This window comes from Delphinapterus leucas, chromosome 6 (genome assembly GCF_059928025.1).
Source record: "Delphinapterus leucas isolate spDelLeu-1000000601 "Yukka" chromosome 6, BTC_Dleu_Yukka2, whole genome shotgun sequence".
Lineage (NCBI taxonomy): Eukaryota > Metazoa > Chordata > Mammalia > Artiodactyla > Monodontidae > Delphinapterus > Delphinapterus leucas.
This window is the reverse complement of record NC_143134.1, coordinates 57,284,866-57,308,247: the sequence shown is the minus strand read 5'-3', so window position 1 is coordinate 57,308,247 and position 23,382 is coordinate 57,284,866. Positions and strand designations below refer to the sequence as shown.

The 23,382-nt window shown below is 41.2% G+C and overlaps 1 protein-coding gene across 8 annotated transcripts in view; it reads left to right on the top strand.

The window, feature by feature from the left end:
- Positions 1–23,382, top strand: part of ADAMTSL1 (ADAMTS like 1) — a 472,773-nt gene that overhangs the window by 322,201 nt on the left and 127,190 nt on the right. For all 8 annotated transcript variants that reach the window (XR_016393555.1, XM_089913199.1, XM_089913195.1 and 5 more), the window contains one exon: positions 10,651–10,778. Coding sequence is in view for 7 of the 8 variants with exons in the window: in XM_089913199.1 (XP_089769325.1) it covers positions 10,651–10,778 (128 nt within the window). In the remaining variant the exon portion in view is untranslated. The remainder of the gene's footprint in view (positions 1–10,650; positions 10,779–23,382) is intronic.

Below are 23,382 nucleotides of genomic sequence, written 5' to 3'. Positions count from 1 at the left end.
ACAGGCTGCAGGACTGTAGTTCTTCTTGCTTCTGCTGTCTGCCCTCTGGTGGATGAGGCTATCTAAGAGGCTTGTGCAAGTTTTGGCTTTTCATTTTTAAAGGGTTATTAAAACAAATAAAAACTAGAATATACAACAGAGACCATAGGAGGCCCTGAAAGCCTAAACTATTTGCTATATGTCCCTTTACAGAAAAAGTGTGTGACTTCTGCCCCAGATCATTCGACACGCTACTGACAGAGCATCTTTCTTTCAAAATTGTCCATGCTGCTCCCAGGCTTAAAATTCTTTTCATGTCCAGCTACCACTTGAGGTTAAGTTTCAAATGCCCTAGCATGATATACAATGCCTTTTATCGTCTGATACCTGCCTGCCTCTCTTTCTTCATCTCTTGCCAAATCCCCTCACTTCACCCCACTGAGCTTGCCCTTCTGAGGTACCCACTTGCTGTTTACAAATTTGCTTGGGAACTTCCAACCCACTTTGTCTATCTAATCCTGTCCTTCCTGACAGGAAACCTTCCCTGCAAGGCTGGGTCAGATGGCCGTCTCTGCAACCCACATGGTACCCTGTGCATAATACTCTATCTCTGCCCTACCCTTGTGTATTAGAATTGGTTATTTGTTTCTCTATATTACCTTCTGGATTATGTTACTCTTCTTCAAAGGCCAATGTTTAAGAATGTATCTTATTTTCTCCACAATTCCAAGAACATAATAAACACTAGACAGATGATGAACTGATGAAGGAAGGAAGGAAGAAAAGAACGATGGATGCCAGCGATGAGGAGGGAGGTTTCCTAATGGGTGGAGACAGCAGTCTGCATGGTTTTGCATAATCTGGACTTCCAGTCTCTAACGTGCAGTTATGGCGGAGTTCCACAGTGATACCCATTCCCAGCTTAACATTTCTACCTTGCCCACGTGTTCTCCCCTTGAGAAATTTCAGGAACCCCAAGGTTCTGTGGCATACAACTGTACAATGTGCAAAGTACTGCTATAGTGTGAATAAGTGCGAGAGTAGATATCTTATGGTATCCTGTCTCCCGTTACATCCAGGCCAAGGGATAGATCCTCATCGTCATCACCATCATCGCTAACATTTATTGAGCACTTGCTTTGAGCTATAAGCTGTTCTAAGTATTTTACAGGTGTCCGTTTATTCTTACAATAACCCTTTGAGGTTACTATCCCAATTTTACAAATGTTTACAAATTGAAGCACAGAGATGTTAGATTCAGTCTGGCTCCAGGGACCCTGTTTCTTTGTATTGATTTTAACCTTAGTTGAATACATGGACTTGCCAGTATTTTAGAAAGAAGCTATTGGGGTCAGCTAGACCTAGCGTAAATTAACATGCTGTCTTCTAGCCGGCTGGCTTCCAATTTGTGAGGCTTTTGTTTTTATTGTGGCACATCTGTTTCAGGGAGAGCCTTTTCTTCTCTTGGTCACTCTACCTTTACATATACACCCCCAGCTGTAAAGATGCACAGTGCTCGGCACATAATAGGCGCTCATAAACATTATAATTGTCACATCTGTGTTTGTGTCTCTAACCGTGTATGTTTACAGTGTTGGTGGCCTGTGTATGTGTGTGCTTAGATACCTCAACCACAAACAAGATGAAGCTGAACTGTTTCTTGCTTTTTGGCCACTCTGATAAATACTGAACACTTCCTGGGCCCTTCTACTCTTCACCACATTTTGAGCTGAGATTCAGGCAAAAGCTGAATTTGCACTTGGAGAGGGGGCGACCCTGGTTGAAGAATCTTGTAAATAACTCTTCCCCACATCTAATACCAGGAGGCTCATATCATTATGGACAAATATATATGTTCAGTATTTCTACATTGGAATCCAAACTCCAGAAACAACACCTGCAAGGACACTGCTAACTTCTTTACAGAAAAGTCAGATTTTCCAAAATTGCCACAGGGAGCTGGGTTACCAAACTGGGAAGGAAAGCTGCATGAAGATTGATCCTATCCTCTGAGAAGGATCTAAACACGGCCGATAGCCCCATAATAGGGCAGGGAAGTCCCTGCTTGCTACGCAACACCTTTGGTCCAAGAGTGAGCTGGTAGTCACATACTCCTCATAGCTCAGCTGGTACAAGTCTTAAAGCATTTAAACAAGGCTTTCCTAAAAGTTATGGGTTTTTTCAAAGGAATGCAGATGAACATAACGAAGAATATGAAACTAGATACTTGGAAGAAAGTACTGATTCCTTCTTAGGGATGGAGAAGCGGCTCACAGGTGCCATTCCATCTATATGGAACCCTAGGGAACAGGCTAATGCCATGGAGTCTCTGCCTTTTAATCCCTAAGCTGGTCCCTGCCTTTTTTCTATTGTGTGTCTGGGTGCATCCACCTCACTCCCCAACCCCCTTGGTCAAGAGGAGCAACCTAATGGTATATCAGTTAACCGTGGGGACAATCGACAGTGGTGGAGGACAGGAAGGCTAAAATCACAGCATCTTAGTTCTACCACGTAGTATCCACATAAGTCTAACCTCTCTGAACCTTGGTTTTCTCATTAGTTAAAATGATCACACCCACCCTGCAGAAAAGTGGAGTGAAGAACAGAAATATTATCTGTAAAGTGCCTGGCACACTGTGGATACACATTTGACAGTATAATTGTCACGTAGAGATGAGACCGGTGTAACACACCATCTTCCAGGATGTCACAAAATTAGGAGTTTTACTCTTATTTTGAGGAACCCCTGGGCAGTTGTTCAAAGAATAGCACTAGAAAGGTGTCTAGGAAAACACAGTGTGATTGAGAATTATCAGCCTAAATCCAGACAACAGGAGAGGATGCTTAAAACTCACAGTTTTTTGCTGATATTTCTGATCTGGTAGGACAGAGAAATCGGTATGCTCTAAGTGTTTAGGCTTCCCAGAAAGCTCTGGACAGTGTTCCGAAGTGGTGTTGAGTAGGAGATGAATTAAGGAGTATTTGGAAGGCTTTAGCATGGGCAACGCAGAGTATCCACAAATGGAAACTTCTTAGAATGGAGGAGAGAATCAGATGGAAAATACCTCCAGGGTCAATTTCAGAACCACAGTTGTGAATAATGCTATATGTAAAAGTCATAAGCACATGAAATGCAGTTTCCAAGTTTGTAGATAATATAAAAACTGGAGGCTGGGCAGTTAGGGAGGGAAGAAGAAACCAATTTCAATTTGGTTTGGCTTGTTTCCTTTATAGAAGTAAAGGAAATGGGGAGGACAAATGTTTCTCCCTGTTGAAAAGTGTAAGAATAGCAAGTCAGAGAAAAAGGAGCCATCCCAGTAAATACATAAGCTTAGCCAAAAAAAAAAAAAAAAAAAAATGTATAGAAGATCAATGCAAGGTCACAGAAATGGCTAGCATGAATCAGACAGCAGAGAGCATTAGAGGACATCAGTGACAACCAGAGACAATCAGTGACAACCAGCCACTGTCTGAAAAGCTAGAGGGTCTCAAAAGATTCCCCCTAGCAGTTAATTTATTCTTCCTAGAAAAGTGGTCCTAGCAAATAGCAGTTCTGAAAAAGTGGTTAACATTTTCATATAAATGAGGAAGATCCTGAAACAAACCAGAAATGAAAGTGTTTCCATGTTCTAGGTCAGGGTCAGCAAACTTTTCTTGTAAAGGGCCGGATAGTAAACATTTTAGCTTTGCAGGCAATCCCGTCTCTGCCTCAACCACTCAATTCTGCCAGCGTAGCGTAAAAGCAGCCATAGAAAGTTCTTAATCTGCTGTGGCCGCATGCCAATAAAACTTTATTTACAAAAGCAGGTGGCAGCCAACTGGAGTTTGGTGATCTCTATTCAAGGTAAATAGGAAATCCAGTCAGAGTCATTTCATGCAGAGGTCTGTAGTTTGAAATGAATTACCCAGCAGGCAGATAGAACTACTCATATTAGCAAATTCAAGACTTTATGATTTTCTTAAGAGAAGGAAGCTGAAGGATTTGGCAGAAAGTATTAGGACAGGGTTAAGAGTGTGTGGTTAGGTGACCTTTCCCATTCCAAAAGTATTTTTCTATACTTCCACCTGGAGCAGTCATGGAGCTTCCAGCATTAAATAACTTTTAGTTGCAATTAAATTAAAAACAGCCCAGGTTAAAAACAAAGTTGCCCTCACCAAATGGTGATACAGAGCTCTTCATGAACCTCAAATCTGTTCCCTAAAATATCTGTACAAAACAAAGCTCTCCCTTGCAAGTCTCTGGGCTACTATATTTTTTGGTTTTGGAAAAAAATTCTTGCTCGCGGAGGACGTCTTCTCACAGCATTCTTTCTGTCCTCCAGCTTAAAGCTACTTAAAATCCAGAATGTTCTTGTTAGTGACTGTCCATTTCCCTGAGTAACTACAAATCTTCGCACAACTTACCTCCAACCCAAAATGAAGCCAAACCACAGGCCTTCCTATTAGGCCCCAGTGGATGCTTGAATAGAGTCAGTTTTTTTAAAGGTCAAAGGTCATTCCCCATTCCCGATTCCCTGCACCAGCTGAGTGAGCTACCTAACTTCTCTGAGCTTTTGCATCCTCTCTAAAATGCGATGATAATATCAATCTAGTAACATGATAGAATAAAACTGTATAAAATTTGTCCACTTATCTACTAGATACCTGTTCCCACTCTCCCTCTGTGGTAGATTTGATTATCCTAATCTTAGGAATCCCTAAGCAGAAAAAAGAAAAAAAAAAAAATCTGCATTTCAGGGTAAGGAAAAGACCTCAACATGTCCCCCTAGGAGTTGGGAGCTGACATTCTTTGCACAGTACCCCTTACCTTACTCGCTTCTAAGCGCACTTTTTTCCAATTCTTATTCTTTTACTCTTATTTCTATACTTTTTTTTTGCAATTGCAGAATTCTGGCTTTTTTTCTTTTAAGTGTTCTAAGATTTCAGTATTTGCTTAATAGTGTTAAAACAGTTATGGAAATAACTAGTTGTCCTTATTCCGAGATTCCTGAGTCAAGAATGGAACTGAGGCAGTGTGCCATGTGGCCTCAGTCCTCTCCTCCTCTTTCCCATCCCCAGGGCTACCACCAAGATAAACACACTGGGGCCCATGCCCGCTCTCTCACAGGGCAAATGCCTTACCACCTGGCCATGGCCCTGACTTATGTTTTTTTTCTTGAAAACGCTACATTTCTCAGTCATTTACCCATGTCAAAGCAGCTCCTCACAACGTCCACAATACATAGGTTCAGACATGAAGAGTGAATGATGATGGCGATGGTGATGTCGACAACAACCACCAAATAATAATAGTAACCTGCACTTCTGTAGTATTTGCTATGTCAAGCACTTTTCTATGTTGTTGAAATACCCGAACTCACGTAGACTATTCACAACAGCCCTAGGTTGGTGCAGTAATTCTCCTCATTCTATAGATGAGAAAACTGTGTCACTGAGAAGTAAATTACTGGTCCAAGGTTACAAAGCTACTATGTGGTACAGCTGGGGTTGGGACCCAGTCACCGTGACTCTCGAGTCTGTGCTCATATCCAGTGGACTATATTGTCAAAATGATCATTTTCAGCTCCATTGCTTTGGAGGTCACTAAATAAGTCTTTATTAAGTATTCAGCATGCCAGCACTATACTGAATATTGAAGAGAGAACTATAAAAGAAGTAGGAGTCCCAGCCCTTGAAGTATTCGTTTACAATCTAACTGAAGGAATGAGATGTTGTAGAATGGAAAGGGCTTTGTAGTACAATTTAAAACAACTCTGGTAGATCAGGAAAGGAAGGGATTCTTGTGGACTGTGGTAACAGGAGGTTGAACTTGAACTTACTCTTAAGGGATGGGGAGAATTTGGAAGGATCAACAGGAGGAGGAAGAACATGAACTCTGTCCAAAACTAATGACAAGGAGAGTCAAAGAGGCCATCTTGAATGGAAAGACAAGTTTGTGTTGGGATGTGGGACAGATAAGTTTGAAAAGATGAGGAAGACACTGTTCTGAAAACAAAGGATGTACCTATAATTTTTAGGTTCTAGTCGTGTGTTGAGACCTAAAATAGGTTTAAGAATGATTTGTTAAGGTGAGAGGCCTGAGATGGTACATCATGGCCGATGTAACAAATGGGTATTTCTGTGTCCAGAGCTTGAAATTTTCCTCTGACAACTGGAAATTCCAAGGAGGACTTTCAAGATGGTCATGTAGGTTACCCACACCTGTACCATCAAAAATTACTAATTTACTAGATGTATCTGATGCTTAACCTGATACTTTTTTACTTAGAAAACAGTAAGACACTGTTTCTTAGAAATAGGTTCTCGGAAACAGTAAGCTCACTCCTTTATTTGATCCTCACAAGAAGTCTCTGAGGTGTTATCCTCAATTTGCAGAAGGAACTTAGAGGCTCGCAGAGCTGAAAGGCTTGCCCAAGAACACCATGTGAGCCTATGTCTCTTGACTGAAGTCGGGAAGCCTTCCCCTCTACCGCAGTTTCACATGGTTGGTTGTGGACATGACTTTGAGAGGTGAGTCTGTATAAGACAGTGGTGTCACCGTTGAGCCAAGGATTTAGAAGGCATCATCATGCCACCCCACACACAGGATTGCTAGAGTCTTTCCTCTAGACACCCAGAGTGGCCTCCTTTTCAAATGAGAGTACCTTCTGACTATGCATTGCAAATGCAGAGGAGAGAATTCCACTATGAGGAGCTTGTGCTTGGTAGGACTGGCCCACAAGTACTTTGTCCATATCCTACTCGTTTGGACAACAAGGGCTTCACTTGTGTAACGAAAACAATTATCTGTATTCTCTCAAGTTGTCCTTAATTTGTAGAATGCTTGAGAAGACAAGCTGTCACAAAGAAGCTTACAAGTAAAGGCCACGAGAAAAGCAAAACTATGCTTTCATTTTCTAGCTAAAAATAATGACCAAAGAAATAAAGCAGTAAGTTTTAGCCCAGTAAACCAAAAGGGATTGTGGGTATGGGAGAAAAGCAGAGAGTATTAATATACCTAATATGACCACAGTACTATTCGCTATGTATGTCTTAATTATGCCCCAATCCATGTCCCCTCACCCTCTAATTCCATAAATTCCAAAACAACCCTGAGAAATCTTTCTGGTTTTGTTTGGAAAGCAGCACTATGTTTCTGTGCCTGTGCATTCTAAAACAGGCCTGTCAAATTTGAAACCTAAATTCAAGCTGACAGAAGTCAGCTACTAACAAATTAAGTTAAATTAATAGAGTTGATGCCTGAAATACAAAGAAAATGTTTTTTACCCCAGGAATCTCTCTCCCTAGATGCCAGGCTAGATAGAGAGACTAAAGCAAACCTCAGTCTCCAGCAAGCCCTTTCCTTTGCCTTGTCATGTTTCCTAGAGAGTCCTGCATGGGAAGCCTCTCCAGAAGTATTGCTCCCCCTAGTGGCAGCCTCCGAACTCCCATCTACCAATTTTATGGGCGTATTAAAGACCTGAGAGATTGGAAAAAAGTACTGGAACGAGAAACCCTATTTCAAATCCCTACTCGCACACCAAATAATTATGTACCTCCTTGAGCTAAAGAGTTCAGTTTTATATCTAGAAACAATTTCTAAGTATACACAATAAATGAGAAATTCAGATTTTGTCCCATGTAGATTTTATCTCAAGACAATATTTAAGACTGTTTTATGAAGGCAAATATTTTAGCTTCTTTATCTTTGTATACATTTTACGGAATAGAAGAATATATGAATGTTAAATTTTGAGATCTAGATTCCTTTTTTTCCATTCCCATTATTCCCATCTTAATTCAGACCCTCACGTCTTTGTGCCCAGTGTGATGGAGCTCCCCCTTCTCTTCACCAACTTCGTGGGAATTCTTTTCCAGGCTTCATATGGGCAGGAAGCATCAAGGCTCACTCAGTAGCACCGGTGCCTGGAGGAACTGATGCAGCTATAAAAGCTAACCACCACTTTAAAAGAGTTACATGTGTCAGGCCCAGTGTGGGAGTGGGATTTACAACTCCCTTCATGAGATCAGGCAGGTGCAGTAGTTCTACAGGAAGAAAATATGATCTGAATATAGAGAGCTAATAAACTGTCTGGCGGGGGGATATTGGCCAGTATCGTGAGCCCCTCTGCCTTTCTTCCTCACAACCTTTTCATCCCCTGTCCTTCCTCACATTTAATTCTTCATTCAGGGTGTCCAACATTACCAACAGAAGGGTCATTGGAAATACCAGAAGGTGGTCTGCAGCTTCCTTATATACCTCATTTTAACTGTTCCTTCTGCTGGATAAGAAAACATACTTCAACTGGGGTTTAGAACGTGATAAGCTGAAATGTAGAAAGAAGAAGGGATTTGCCAATGGTAAAACTTAGAAACAAAATCAAGTTCAGAAGACCTGTCTTCTAGTCTTGTGCTCTAAATGTTCACTTCAAGAACCCCTTCTGATAGGGCTCTGATAGGGAAGGAACTATGCCAACAGACTTAGGAATTTAGCAAATCTTAATCCCTGCCTTTTGAGGATGGTAAAACTGATTAATGATCCACTAAGTTCAGTCATCGTAAATTGTCAGTTCTAATGAAATTTGGTTAAGCCTGCTTTCAATATTCCCGTTTGGAAATTCTTTTGGAGGCATCCATGTTCCTGGGACATCATAAAGATTTAAATCATTAAGTCAATGTTTCACTTTTTTAATCCAAAACAGCCTTAACACCTGAAAAGATTTAGCAATGATACTATGATGCATCTATTAAGATTCCTACAAAACAACAGTGATATTATTACTTAAAATATTGTATGGCTTACTAAAGATAAGCAGATTATATAATCATCTTTCTCTTATTAGCTCTTTGAAATAAACTAAGCAGTTAGTATGTAATTGTTGACTTTGAGAGAAAACACCTAACATGGGTGAATGAGTGAACGAATGGGTGGATGAGTTCTATCACAATGTCTCGTAGCCTCTCTGTCATCCCCCACAAAGTTTCAGCTCTAGTTCAATGCCACAGAAGCTAGACTGTCCCTGTAATAGTGGTGATGGTCTGGAGCGGCACGGAATCAAACACAAACCATCCAGAAACTTCCCTTTAGCTGAGATTTTCTATTTCCTTCCCTATTTTTATCTGAACTGCCCATACATAGCCAAATTGAAGAATGAGTGATGTAAGCCTTGCTTTTTCTCTCTCCTGCCTTTCCTCCAAGAGGAGGTAAGAAAAAGCAAAGCAACAGGTCCAAGGCCAAAAGCAGAGCTGAGGAAGCCTGATTCATTGGCAGACTGGTCACCCACGTCGGAATAATTAAGAGCTGACTAGAGGTGGCACCAAATTGCAAATACCATAGAGTCTGGAGAGGACCCAGCAAGAGACATAGTAAAGAAAAAGAATTGTATAGTGGGAGACTGCTGCTGGGACAGGAGATGGAACTCCTAGTCCTAATTTTACCACTAAGTCTTGTGAGTTCCCTGACCTTTTCATGATGTTTTTTCCCTTTCCTGAAAAACGACCCCTTACCTGCTTTCTTCCTCTGGATGGATGTTAACATGATTATTAGGTGAACAGCTCTTGGAGCCTTTGGAAATCAGAGAGGTGGAAATAATCACAAAGATGGAAATGACTGACTGCAGGAACCCCAAGGCCACCGCTAAATCATTTCTGTGCTATTGAATGATTTATTGACCCAGGTCTGGCACTGGATCTCGGCAGGTTCCCATCCAGTCCTCCCCCCAACCCTTCTAGTTTCCCACCTCCGCATACACGCTCCAGTTATCATCAGCCTCATCGGGACATCAGCTTCAAGTCATCATTAGACATTAATCCGCCTAACTGCCACCTGTCACAGGTAGTTCTTAGAAATGGCATGAACCTAGAAGAGAAACAAACAGCAGACTGGGAGAGGAGTGGATTCTGAGGCTTGTGGAAGGCACTCACAATTTGATTCTTATAATTCTTTTCAGGTAAAGTATCTGAACTATGTGGTGCTTATTCTGGAATTTTCTCTACCATGACCCTGAAGGGCAGGCTTTACCTTCATTCTGCTGGCACCTTCACTACAAAGAGCCCTCTGCCAAGCATTGTGAGAAATAAAACAATAACTAAGGTCTAATTTCTGTGCCCAGTGATATTTACAGACTAGTGAAGGCAATAGAATTGAGATACAGTTACACATACAATTTCTTTCAAACACGTGCGTCAAGATCCTCTCGTCAGTATTCAATCTGGCTTCTTCTCTCCCACCTCCAAGCCTTAACAGATGCCTTTCTCCGTATCTGGAAGCCCTGCCTACTTTCCACCATCCAGCCAAGCCCCACTCCTCCTGTATAACTTTGCCTTTTCCTGAAGAAGCCTTCCCCAAATCCATCTGCAGCATTCGTTCTAGCATCTCCTCTCACCCCCACTGTGTGTGTACGTGTATTCGGCACACATATGCTGCCTGCTCCAACTGTTAGCGTTTAGTCCAAGTAATCAACAAACTGCATAAGCAATCCAAAAGCTCCTTATTTGGGCTTGCTAACAGAATCACACTCATCAAAGTGGCAAGAGAGGCTGGTTTCCTGAGTGTCACTGTGGCTGGTTTGTGCCTGTTGTTAAAACAGGGTTCTGACTACCCCTGAGGTTCCTTCCAGCTTTACCAATATCCAATGCCAAAAAGGAGTCAACCGACCTGACCGGGCCTACATTTCTTTTCTGTTGCTCCAGGATTCTTCTCCAGCCAGATGATTCCTTACAGATCCTGGCCCCCGTGGAAGCTGATGTGGGTTTCTACACTTGTAATGCCACAAATGCCTTGGGATATGACTCTGTCTCCATTGCCGTCACATTAGCAGGTAACGTGGAAATCCCTGTTCAATTGAGAAACCGTTGACCGGTGCCTGCAATGTGCCAAGCAGGCCCAGGGACACAGACATAAATGAGATCCATACCCTGCCTCCGGAAGTTTGTAATCTGTAATTGTAATCAAATGGAGATAAAGTGTAATATGAGATAGAATGAAATAAGTGCTGATAACCAAAGAGGGTGCAGTTTCACTCTACCTGAGAGGTCTTAGACTTGGAGTAGAATTTTGATAAACAGAGATGCAGGAAATACTCCAGGCAGAGTGAACATGAGCAAAGGAGATGTATACAAGTAAGTAGCCTGTTGGGGAACATGAATCATGACCTAAGATCATTGAATGATCTTTTCATTTCTCCTCCGTCCACCTGCTGCAAAGAAGACTTTAAGACCTGGGTAGTTGGAATTCTGTGGCTGTGGGTTGGAGCACAAGTGTTCTTCTCTGTGACTGTTTATTTCAACCTCTTGGTCTAATACACCTGCCTACACTTCACCATTATCCATCGAGGTTAGGCAAACCATTCTACACATAGCAACTTCAGAAAATTGCGATTCAGAGTACGATGCCTCCCAAGGTTGTGGTCTCGTAGTAAGGTACCCTTATAAAACCTCTCTTACATAGGACAGATCCTTGCCTTTGAAACTGAAAGAGACCTTAGGTACCAGCTAGACCAGAGCCCTCAGTTCTCAGAGGCCAGGCAACCTGAGGTCACATAGCCGCTCAGCTGGTGGCAGGGAAAAAGGGAACTGAGGTCTCCTAACCCCCAGATCATTGTTCCCCCTTCTCCCCACCCGGGCTCCCTTTCCTCAGATCTGGGCCGCGCAGCCTTTGTGGCGGTGTGTTGCATGTGTTTGTATTTATTCTTTTCCATTGCCGCTCCCATCAGATGATTCAGTAGATGCTAGAAAAGCCGACATCACCCCACACTGACCTCATCCGTCCACGCCGGGATTATGTTGTCACACTGTTTTCCAGTCACACATGCTACTCCCTTGCATATCTGTTTAGCAACAGTATATCTACCCCATGACCTAAGGCTGATCTGGGAAGGGACCTTGAGCGGGACGCTTTGCAGAGAGGATGAAAGTCAACAAAGAATAAGGCGAGCTAAGGGGCCCTGGGGTGGATTACAGACTGATATTAATGCCTATTTTGTGTGTGTGTGTGAATAGAACATTTGCTTTGCTCCTAATGTATTCCAGTCACAATCTTTATGCCCCTCTTCGTTATACAGAGTCCAGATGCTCGGCACCCGTCTGGTTAATTCTCTTCTGCCTTACCCCCTCCCATCTGCCTTGGCCAGGGCACTGCTGACACCCTTCCAACTGCTGGCAAGTAGGGCTCTTACAGGATTAACTCTCTTGTTTATATTTATCCAGATACGGTTCAGCTCTGTCACAGACTAAATACCCTTTGTTCACCTGAATTTAATATGATTCACGGAAACCTGTCTGGAATTAAGCAAAGCAATTGTAACATCAGGCTTGTCTTCAGCTCTTTGAAGAGAAGCTATTGGAGGCTGCCAAAATATTCAAAGCCAGGGAAGAAAGAGAGCAGCCAGAGAGGCACCGGGGGAAAGGGAGAAAAGGAGCTGAGTGATGAAGTAGTTCACGCACACCACACCCAGGGCTTAGGAAGCTGCATCCATGGGCTTCAGTGGTGGGGTTTGTTCAGGTCTGCTAGCAGATCTGTCAAACAGTCCCTCTGAAAGGTAAGGCCCAAAATGGATACGCTGCTTTCAGACTGTATTTGTGTCTTTACCTGGGATTATCGTCTAGCCTGGTGTCAACGTCCGCACTCACAGTTTTAAGTGACTCACACCCTCTGCTAAACATTACTGACGAAGAGCAACAAGTTAGACCCGAGTTCTGTGATTCGTGACGCTTACAGACTAGTGAAGGCGATAGATGCATGCGTGACTACCTCGAATGCAGAGACAGTTACAGTTTCCTTCAAAGGTACCCCGCATAGGCGTAGAAGATACAACCTAAATATACCGTAAATGGGTGCGGGGTGGCGGTTTGCAGGGGATAGATGTGGCGCATTTCTAAATCTTATTACCAGCTATACTGTTCATTAACCGTGTGACCTTGAACAAAGTGTATAACCTCAGAGTCTTTGTTCTCAGCTGTAAGAGTGAAATTAATCCTATTTCACAGGATTGTTGTGAGGTTAAATGAGATCGCACGTGCGAAAAAGCCCTCAGCCCAGTGCCAGGCACATAGTTCACACTCAATAAATGTTTCCTTTTCTTCCTCTAGCTCTCCTAAAATGAAACACATCCTGAAAACGATTTTAAAATGTGTAAAACATAAGCCCAGCTTTGCTTCCACGTATTTTCCACTGTAAGTCTTCACACTGAAAATTTTCAAGTACGGACTCAGGAGCTGATTCAGCTCACTTGTGATCAAATCCTCGTGGTAAATCTCAGTGCTTCTGTGCCTTTAAAGACATTGTACAGTTTTTTCTGGGTTTTTTTTTGGGGGGGGGGGGTTTACCTTGACTTCTATATAAATGCAGGCCAAAAGGAAAAACAAGAGTTTTCCTGAGGCTCCAGCACTCAGGTATCTCCACGATTTTATAAGAAATGGGTGGATTTGGGCCTCGCCTATGCACCTGAATCAACCAGATGCAGGGAAATTTGTTCGTAGTAATTCACAAGAGCAGGCGTAGCATGGCAGTTAAGCCTGCAGGCTCTGGAGCCTCATGGTCTGGATTTGAATCCTGACTCTGTCACATCCAAGCTACATAACCCTGAGCAGCTTCTTTACACTCTCTGACTCAGTTTCTTTATTTGTCATATGGTGATAATAATAGTGTTTGACTCAGAAGGTTCTTGTGGAGATTAAATGCCTTCATCATGTAAAATGCTTATAAGTATGCCTAGCGTGTAGCAAGCGCTCAATACTCGTTAGCTCTTATTATTATTGTGAGGATAAAACAAAAGCCAGGTTATTTTTACGGTAGGGGAAACTCCTTTTCCGAGACCAGAATGCTCACAGACCCTTTGTAGAGCACCTCACTCTAATGTCTCAGCATCTCAACGTCAAGGGGGAAGCTGAATTAGCTATCTGAAAAGCGGTTGGAGTGCCTGGGTCCAGAGCAAGGGAGGTGGCTACACGAGGAACATTTCACATGAGCCAGAGGAAGGGAGGTCTGGTGAACCCTCCCCGGCCCATAATTGGACCTCTCCTGTTGAGTTGCCTCATCCTCTGAGTTGAGTGTGTTGTCAATTCTGCTTCTTAGGTTCATTGTGGGTCCATTGGTACCCTCTACACAGTTTTTGCTTAAACATAGAAACAGCATTTAGTTTTAGACACACCAAACCTTCCTTGCTCTGCCCTGTTTGAGCCTGTAAGATATTGTCTTTAGAGCCCTTTGCTTCTCTCCAAACTCATCAGTATGTGTTGATTTTATGTTTTAAGTCCCAATGGTTTGAGAGTACTTTGCGAGTATGTCTAAGCATGGAGATGGCAATGTTTCCCTACCTACTTCCCTGGTTCCGGAAACTCACAGCCATGTAGACCCAGTGGCACAAAATTCCCTTCTGTCCTAAACTGACTTAATTGGATGCCTGTTTCACTGCTCAGAAGGTAAATGAGAGGGGAGGGTAGCAGGGGCTAGGGAGGAGTATAAGAATGTCACCAAAATGTCACATGCCTAACATGTTGAAGAACTGATTACTTTGTGTGCGGGTTTAAACGCAGGAAAAGAAGAGTTTCTGGTGTGTGCAAAGACAGGCACTAAGATTGGAGAGCCATCTTGACTAGTCAGATTCAGCACTCAGCCAGAGTTGCTCAGAAGGCTTCCAGATCTGAATGGCGTAGGCAGCGTTTTGAAGGAAAGCAGTAGTTTCCTGGTAAATTGCTTCAGCCTGGATCGGTGGAGGGGAGCTTTACTTACCAATGCAGATGAGGCTTGTCCAGGTGGAAGCCACTGATGAGATCGTAGCCATAAGGGAAACGTTTTTGGTTGTCATTGATTTTATAAGATCACAAAAGAGATACTGTAAGGCCTGCTTGACATCATCAATGGAAAATGAGAAGAAGATGGGGGCTGAGGGATGAGTGTATCTTTCATTGAAAGGAGAGAACACAGATGAGCTCATCCAAAGTTTTCACAGGAAAAGAGAGACGGAAAATATTCCTCCTTTCCTGGCATGTTTTTCTGCGTTTTTATGAGTTGAATAGCTGACACATATTGTGTCTAATAGAGAGATCACAGAAACCTCACTGGGAAAATAAAAATAAAAGGCAGTTGTTGTTTTTTTTTAATTCTTCTTTCTCGGCCCCCTCCTCATGATTTAGTAACTGCAATAAAAGACAAGCAGTTTTGTAAGCTTTTCATAATATAAGTCATTTCAAATTGGCATTTCTGAATTTTTCATCCAGCCACTGTTAAGCAGAGGAGGATTTTGCTTCATAGAGAGAGAGGCTCAGAGAAGGGTTTGTCACCAAGAGGAAAGACCGACAAAGGAAAGACCGACAAAGGAAGGTTTGCCCCAGCGTACTAACTAGATCAGAGGGAAAGGCACACAAGTTTGGCTGACTTCCCAGTGGCGCTCTGAGCAACAGGGTAATGGCCACTGACTGATTCAAGCTGCCATCAAGGGACTTCATTATCTAATACAATACCAGGTAACCAGGTTCCTTAAGTTTTCCTCAATATGTATAGATGTGTAGCATGCCCACTACAGAGGCCTAGCTTTTAGAGAATTCAGGTAAAATGGATGAGAGTATAGCAGGAGAATCCAACTTACTCCACTCCCCAGTAGACTAGAGGAAACAAACAAGGAAGCACAAATGATCTAGGCTAACCCATCTCACATCCTGAAAAAGCAATTCCCACATCTGTCCAATGGAATGAAGGAAGGATGGGTGGTTGGACATGTAGTGGGTTCCATATCCTTGGTTGTTTCTAGGAGAGGCTGCAACATCATGCAGCTGTACTGGGTATGGGGTCCCTCTTCTAGGACTCTGCAGTGGAACATACATAAGAAGTTAGGTCAGCACCACTTGCTGTGACCTGGGGAGTTGTCAACTTCAACTGAATGATCAGAAGAGGTAATGGCAGTAACCTGAGTAACCTGACACGCTGGCATTGGCAAAAATATCTTTAGGGAATGGTGATTGAACCAAGGGAGGAGAAGGAAGCCATGCAGCCTGGGGACGTGCAAGAAAGGGCAGCCTAAGCCCTACCCACTTCCTTAGATCCTAAGGGCCCTGCAATATTGATACCAAAGGCACACCAACTAAACAGAATCACAAAGGGGGAGAAATACCAAGTCCTTCTCACTTTTTCGTGCAAGATAATTAATTAGTAGTCACAGTGTGGACCCTGACTCATCAAGAAAAGGTTAAATTTGGTTAAAACTTTTATCAGCTTTACTGAGGTATAGTTTACATCCCATAATATTCACCCATTGTAAGTGTTCAATTCAGTGATATTTTAGCAGATTTTTTTAAGTTGTGTAACCATCACAGCAAACCAAGGTTATTGTTTGCTGAAAAACTCCATGGAGGTATAATTCATATACTATACAAGTCAACCATTTAAAGCATACGATTCAGTGGCTTTTAGTACAGAGTTGTGCATCCATCACCACACTCAGTTTTAGAACATTTTCATTATCCCCAAATAAACTGCACACCTCTTAGCCATCATTCCCCAATGCCCCCATTTCCTCCAGCCCTAGGTAACTACTAATATACTCTGTCTTCATAGATCTGCCTATTCTAGACACTTCAAATAAATAGAGTAATGCATGGTGCTTTGTTACTGACTTAGCATCATATGTTCAGGATTCACGCATTTTGCGGCACGTATGCTGCATTCCTTTTCATGGTGGAATAATATTCCATGGTATGATTATACCACATCTTCCGTTTGTCAGTTGATGGACATTTGGGTTGTTTCCAGTTTTTGGCTGTCATGAATAATGTGCAAGTTTTTGTGTGGACATGTTTTCATTTCTCTTGGGTATATCTACCTAAAAGTAGAATTGCTGGATTGTGTGGCACATGTATGTTTAACTTTTTAAGAAACTGTCAACTGTGTTCCGAAGTACCTGCCCCATTTTACATTTCCATCAGCAGTGTATGAGGATTCCAGTTTCTCCACATCCTCACCAATGCTTGTTACTGTCTATTTTTTTAATTACAGCCATCCTCATGGATGTAAAGTGATAATTCATTGTGATTTTAATTTCCATTTCCCTAGTGACTAACGATGTTTTCACTTGCTTATTAGTTGTTTATATATCTTCTTTGTTGGAATAGTAACTTTGGTGATAAAGACAGTGTATATGGCCTGTGTATTCATTTTTTATTGCTGCCCTAACAAATTACCACAAGCTTAGAGTCCTAAAACAACACAAATATATTATCTTACAGTTCTGTAGGTCAGAAGTCCAGTACAGTCTCACCAGGATAAAATCAAGGTGTCAACAGGGTACACTCCTTTCTGTAAACTCCAGGAGAAAACGCTTTCCCTGTTCATTTGGATTGTTGGCAGAATTTAGGTCATTGTGACCTACAACTATGGTGCCTGTTTTAACTGAGTGTCATTCCCAGGTTCTAGAGGCTGCTGCATTCCTTAGCCCTTGGCCCTCTTCCTCCATCTTCAAAGCTAGCAGTTGGGGGTTGAGTCTCTCTCATGTTGCCTCTCTCTGACAAACTCTTCAGTCTCCCTCTTTCAATTTTAAGAGCTCAAGTGATTAGACTGGCCCACCTGAATAATCTAGAATAATCTCCCTATCGTAAAGTCAGTTCATTAGCAACCTTAACTGCAGGGGATTGCAACTTTAATTCCCTTTTGTCATGTAATATAACATAGTCACAGATTCCAAGGATTAGAATGTGGACAGCTTTGGGGGGGGGGCGGCGGCGCATTATTCTGCCTACCACACCCTGTCTGAAGGGCACACCTCATTTTCATCTTACTAATGTCAAAGGAAAACACAAATCTAATGTTGGTAGACCTTCCAATTTTTGCATATAAGCCAAACCAAAACACACACACACACACACATGCACATGCATGCACGCGCACACACACACGCCTTCTGTTTTTAATCTCTCCACTTTTTTACTGAGCCCAACTAAATCAAATTTTTAAAAAATTCTTTCCAGACCAAACATGTCAGTGGTCTGCATATAGCCTGGAGGCTACCGGTGCCCTCTGGTTAAATCATCCATTTTCTATATTCTCTGCTCATATATTACACCTCATTGCCCAGTATAGTCAAGAGTGTTACTAAAGTGTAATAATTTATTTTATTAGATTACACTAAAACCATGTAATGATTTGGATGGGAGAGAAATATTTATTTTTTTACTACTCCTAAAAAGGAAACTTATTGTAACAATAGAATAGGTAAGAAAGATTTTAGGGAAAGTATGTGCCTCATTACAAAACTTAGAGCAGATTTAGAACTATAAACTTGTGTTCTTATTGTAAACAGAGGGGTTTTAAATACATGCACACTTGGGTCTTTTTTTAGATCTAAGAGTTCTATGAATCTCTTACATACAAATAAAGTACAGCAATATCCACCCACCACTACCAGCTCTAAACTCCCTTTACTTGAAATTCTAACATTTGCAAATTCTATAATTTACTTCCTTTATCTTTGGGAGACTAGAAGACTAGATGGCAAAGAAGGACAGCTTTTGCAATAAAACCTAGGAAAAATTACAGATGACGGGGAAAGGTATCAGAGGACTGGTGAGGAGAAAGGGTGTAGAGTTGACTAAAAGGTCAAACAGTGATTCAGGAGCCAGGAAGTGGGAGTGAAGGAGACCTTGCAAGAGAGACAGCAGGACAGGAAGGAGTTAAAAATTCCTGAGCTATAAAATGTGAAAGGCACTTGGAAGGAGAACCAGGCTAAAGAAAATATCATGCATTTTAATATGACTATTACCTGTAACAAAGCAACTCCTGTTGAAATTGCCAGGTAGCCACATCCTGAAAAGTTTCTGGCCAGCAAGGGATAGTAACTGGCGATTAATAGTCAGGACCCATCATTACTGATTTCAAATGTACAAGATGTTGTTGGTATTTTTAGAAAAGTTTTCATAGGTTCATAAGACAAGTTTTCATAGGGTCATACTGATTGTGGTTCCTTAAACTTCATTTGACTCGTGAGTTCTTCAGTTTGTCAACTGGGAGTTCTCATTTCAGGGGGTTTTCACAGATTTCACTCCGGTGGCCCTTCTGAGAGACCTATGATAATTGCAGTGTAGGCAGAGGCTAGCATTTCTTAAGGCGTTGCTTTCATATTCTCACTGATTACAAGGCATTATCCATGGATTAAATCTGGATTAAGTACAATTTGCTTAGTTTTAGGTGGTGAAAATATGTGAAATTTATAACACCTTATTGCTGTATACTCAAATATTTTAATTAGTGGGCGTCACTATCTTATTCACTTCTCTCTTGAATTAAGATCTGGGTCTCCTGTGGATCTCATTACAGTTTTCTTGAACAGTCATGGGGGCACCTGCAAGTCAGCCTGGCATGCGTTGTTTCACAACTTCTCTGGAAGTAGATACTTTCTGGGGACTCCCAACAAGACCAGCCTTGGTGTGACTTGAAGCTCTGTCTGTCCGGAGACTGATACCAGTTTCAGGAGAAGCTGGAGTATTTAAATAATTTCTTCTTTCTTTAGCCTGAAACCCTCACAGTTCTTCAAAATAGAAGCACTTGAGTTCCTTCTCACTCAAAGATTTGTTCTCTCTCCTCTTTCCTGTTTTTTCCTCTTTCTTTCTTTAAACTTGTCCTTTCTTTGTGTTTTCTTGGTTTATCAGAAGTCCCCAACGCTGCTCCTCAGAGCATTTTCTCCATGTATCATAGCAAGGATAATGCTGATGATAGCTAACATTTATTCAAACTTCATGCTGTGCTAAGGAATCATTCATACAGTTTTACAAGCATTAATGCGCTTATTGCTCTCAGCAACCGTAGAAGTAGAAAACCAAGGCACAGGGAGACCAAATAACTTGCCTAAGGCCACTCAGCTATTGAGGGATGGAGTCTGAACACCTGCCATGCAGGCGTCATTCTCATGCTCATGCCCCCTGCAGGCATCATTACTTACCATGCACTTTTGCTGCTCAGTCCTCCTGAAGGTAACCCAGAATCCATATCTGAGCAGTACTCCAGGAAGACTCTGTCAGTCGCTGCAATCATAATCTCAGGTCTATTTGCCATTTTTGCATCCTCCCCGGAGTGCTTGGGTCATCTCCAAACCTGCCTCCTGCAGTCGTGGTTTCCAAAATTGCCCAGTTTCCCCGTCACCTTCAACAAGTCTTCTCGTTCTCCTTGGGAGTGAATGCACATGCACACTTCCTAGAATAGACTGCCTCTCACTCAACAGTGAGCCTCTGAAGACTTTGAAGTACAATCCAATTTTTCCTCTATTTTTTAAATTGTTTTAATTTAATTTATCTTATATTGGAGTATAGTTGATTTACAATATTGTGTTAGTTTCTGGTGTACCGCAAACTGATTCAGTTATACAAATACATATATCCATTCTTTTTCAAATTCTTTTCCCATGTAGGTTATTACAGAATACTGAGTAGAGTTCCCAGTGATATATAATAGGTCCTTGTTGATTATCTATTTTATATATAATAGTGTGTGTATGTTAATCCCAAACACCTAATTTATGCTTCCCCCACTTCATGTTTCCCCTTTGATACCCATAAGTTTGTTTTTGAAGTCTGTGGTCTGCTTCTGTTTTGTAAGTAAGTTCATTTGTATCTTTTTTTTTTTAAGATTCCATATCCAACTGATATCATATGATGATATTTGTCTTTGTCTGACTTACTTCACTTAGTATGATAATCTCTAGGTCAATCATGTTACTGTAAATGGCATTATTTCATTGTTTTTTATGGCCGAGTAATATTCCATTGTATATATGTACCATGTCTTCTTTTTTTTTTAATTTTTGAATTTTATTTTATTTTTTTATACAGCAGGTTCTTATTAGTCATCAGTTTTATACACATCAGTGTATACTTGTCATTCCCAATCACCCAATTCATCACACCACCATCCCCATCCCCCCATGGCTTTCCCCCGCTTGGTGTCCATACGTTTGTTCTCTACATCTGTGTCTCAACTTCTGACCTGCAAACTGGTCCATCTGTACCATTTTTCTAGGTTCCACGTACATGTGTTATTCTACGATATTTGTTTTTCTCTTTCTGACTTACTTCACTCTGTATGACAGTCTCTAGATCCATCCACATCTCAACAAATGGCCCAATTTCGTTCCTTTTTATGGCTGAGTAATATTCCATTGTATATATGTACCACATCTTCTTTATCCATTTGTCTGTCGATGGGCATTTAGGTTGCTTCCATGACCTGGCTATTGTAAATAGTGCTGCAATGAACATTGGGGTGCATGTGTCTTTTTGAATTATGGTTTTCTCTGGGTATATGCCCAGTAGTGGGATTGCTGGATCATATGGTAATTGTATTTTTAGTTTTTTAAGGAACCTCCATACAGTTCTCCATAGTGGCTGTATCAATTTACATTCCCACCAACAGTGCAAGAGGGTTCCCTTTTCTCCACACCGTCTCCAGCATTTATTGTTTGTAGATTTTTTGATGATGGCCATTCCGACCGTTGTGAGATGATATCTCATTGTAGATTTGATTTGCACTTCTCTAATGATTAACGATGTTGAGCATTCTTTCATGTGTTTGTTGGCAATCTGTATATCTTTTTTTGAGAAATGTCTATTTAGATCTTCTGCCCATTTTTGGATTGGGTTGTTTGTTTTTTTGATACTGAGCTGCATGAGTTGCTCGTAAATCTTGGAGATTAATCCTTGGTCAGTTGCTTCATTTGCAAATATTTTCTCCCATTCTGTGGGTTGTCTTTTGGTCTTGTTTATGGTTTCCTTTGCTGTGCAAAAGCTTTGAAGTTTCATTAGGTCCCATTTGTTTATTTTTGTTTTTATTTCCATTCCTGTAGGAGGTGGGCCAAAAAGGATCTTGCTGTGATTTATGTTATAGAATGTTCTGCCTGTTTTCCTCCAATAGTTTGATAGTGTCTGGCCTTACATTTAGGTCTTTAATCCATCTTGAGTTTATTTTTGTGTATGGTGTTAGGGAGTGTTCTAATTTCATTCTTTTACATGTAGCTGTCCAGTTTTCCCAGCACCACTTATTGAAGAGGCTGTCTTTTCTCCACTGTATATTCTTGCCTCCTTTTTCAAAGGTAAGGTGACCATATGTGCGTGGGTTTATCTCTGAGCTTTCTATCCTGTTCCATTGATCTATATTTCTGTTTTTGTGCCACTACCATACTGTTTTGATTACTGTTGCTTTGTAGTATAGTCTGAAGTCAGGGAGCCTGATTCTTCCATCTCCATTTTTCTTTCTCAAGATTGCTTTGGCTATTTGGGGTCTTTTGTGTTCCCATACAGATTTTAAGATTTTTTTGTTCTAGTTCTGTAAAAATTACCATTGGTAATTTCATAGGGATTGCATTGAATCTGTAGATTGCTTTGGGTAGTAGAGTTGTTTTCACAATATTGATTCTTCCAATCCAAGACCATGGTATATCTCTCCATCTGTTGGTATCATTTTTAATTTCCTTCATTAGTGTCTTATAGTTTTCTGCATACAGGCCTTTTGTCTGCCTAGGTGGATTTATTCCTAGGTATTTTATTCTTTTTGTTGCAATGGTAAATGGGAGTGTTTTCTTAATTTCACTTTCAGATTTTTCATCATTAGTGTATAGGAATGCCAGAGATTTCTGTGCATTAATTGTGTATCCTGCTACTTTACTAAATTCATTGATTACCTCTAGTAGTTTTCTGGTGGCATCTTTAGGATTCTCTATGTATAGTATCATGTCATCTGCAAACAGTGACAATTTTACTTCTTCTTTTCCAATTTGCATTCCTTTTATTTCTTTTTCTTCTCTGATTACCGTGGCTAAAACTTCCAAAACTATGTTGAATAACAGTGGTGTGAGTGGACATCCTTGTCTTGTTCCTGATCTTAGAGGAAATGCTTTCAGTTTTTCACCATTGAGAATGATGTTTGCTGTGGGTTTGTCATGTGTGGCCTTTATTATGTTGACAAAAGTTACCTCTGTGCCTACTTTCTTCAGAGTTTTTATCATAAATGAGTGTTGAATTTTGTCGAAAGCTTTCTCTGCATCGATTGAGATGATCTTATGGTTTTTCTCCTTCAATTTGTTAATATGGTGTATCACATTGATTGCTTTGTGTATGTTGAAGATTCCTTGCATTCCTGGAATAAACCCCACTTGATCATGGTGTATGATCCTTTTAATGTGCTGTTGGATTCTGTTTGGTAGTATTTTGTTGAGGATTTTTGCATCTATGTTCATCAGTGATATTGGCCTGTAGTTTTCATTTTTTGTAGTATCTTTGTCTGGTTTTGGTATCAGGGTGATGGTGGCCTAATAGAATGAGTTTGGGAGTGTTCCTTCCTCTGCAATTTTTTGGAGAAGTTTGAGAAAGATGGGTGTTAGCTCTTCTCTAAATGTTTGATAGAATTTGCCTATGAAGCCATCTGGTCCTGGGCTCTTGTTTGTTGGAAGA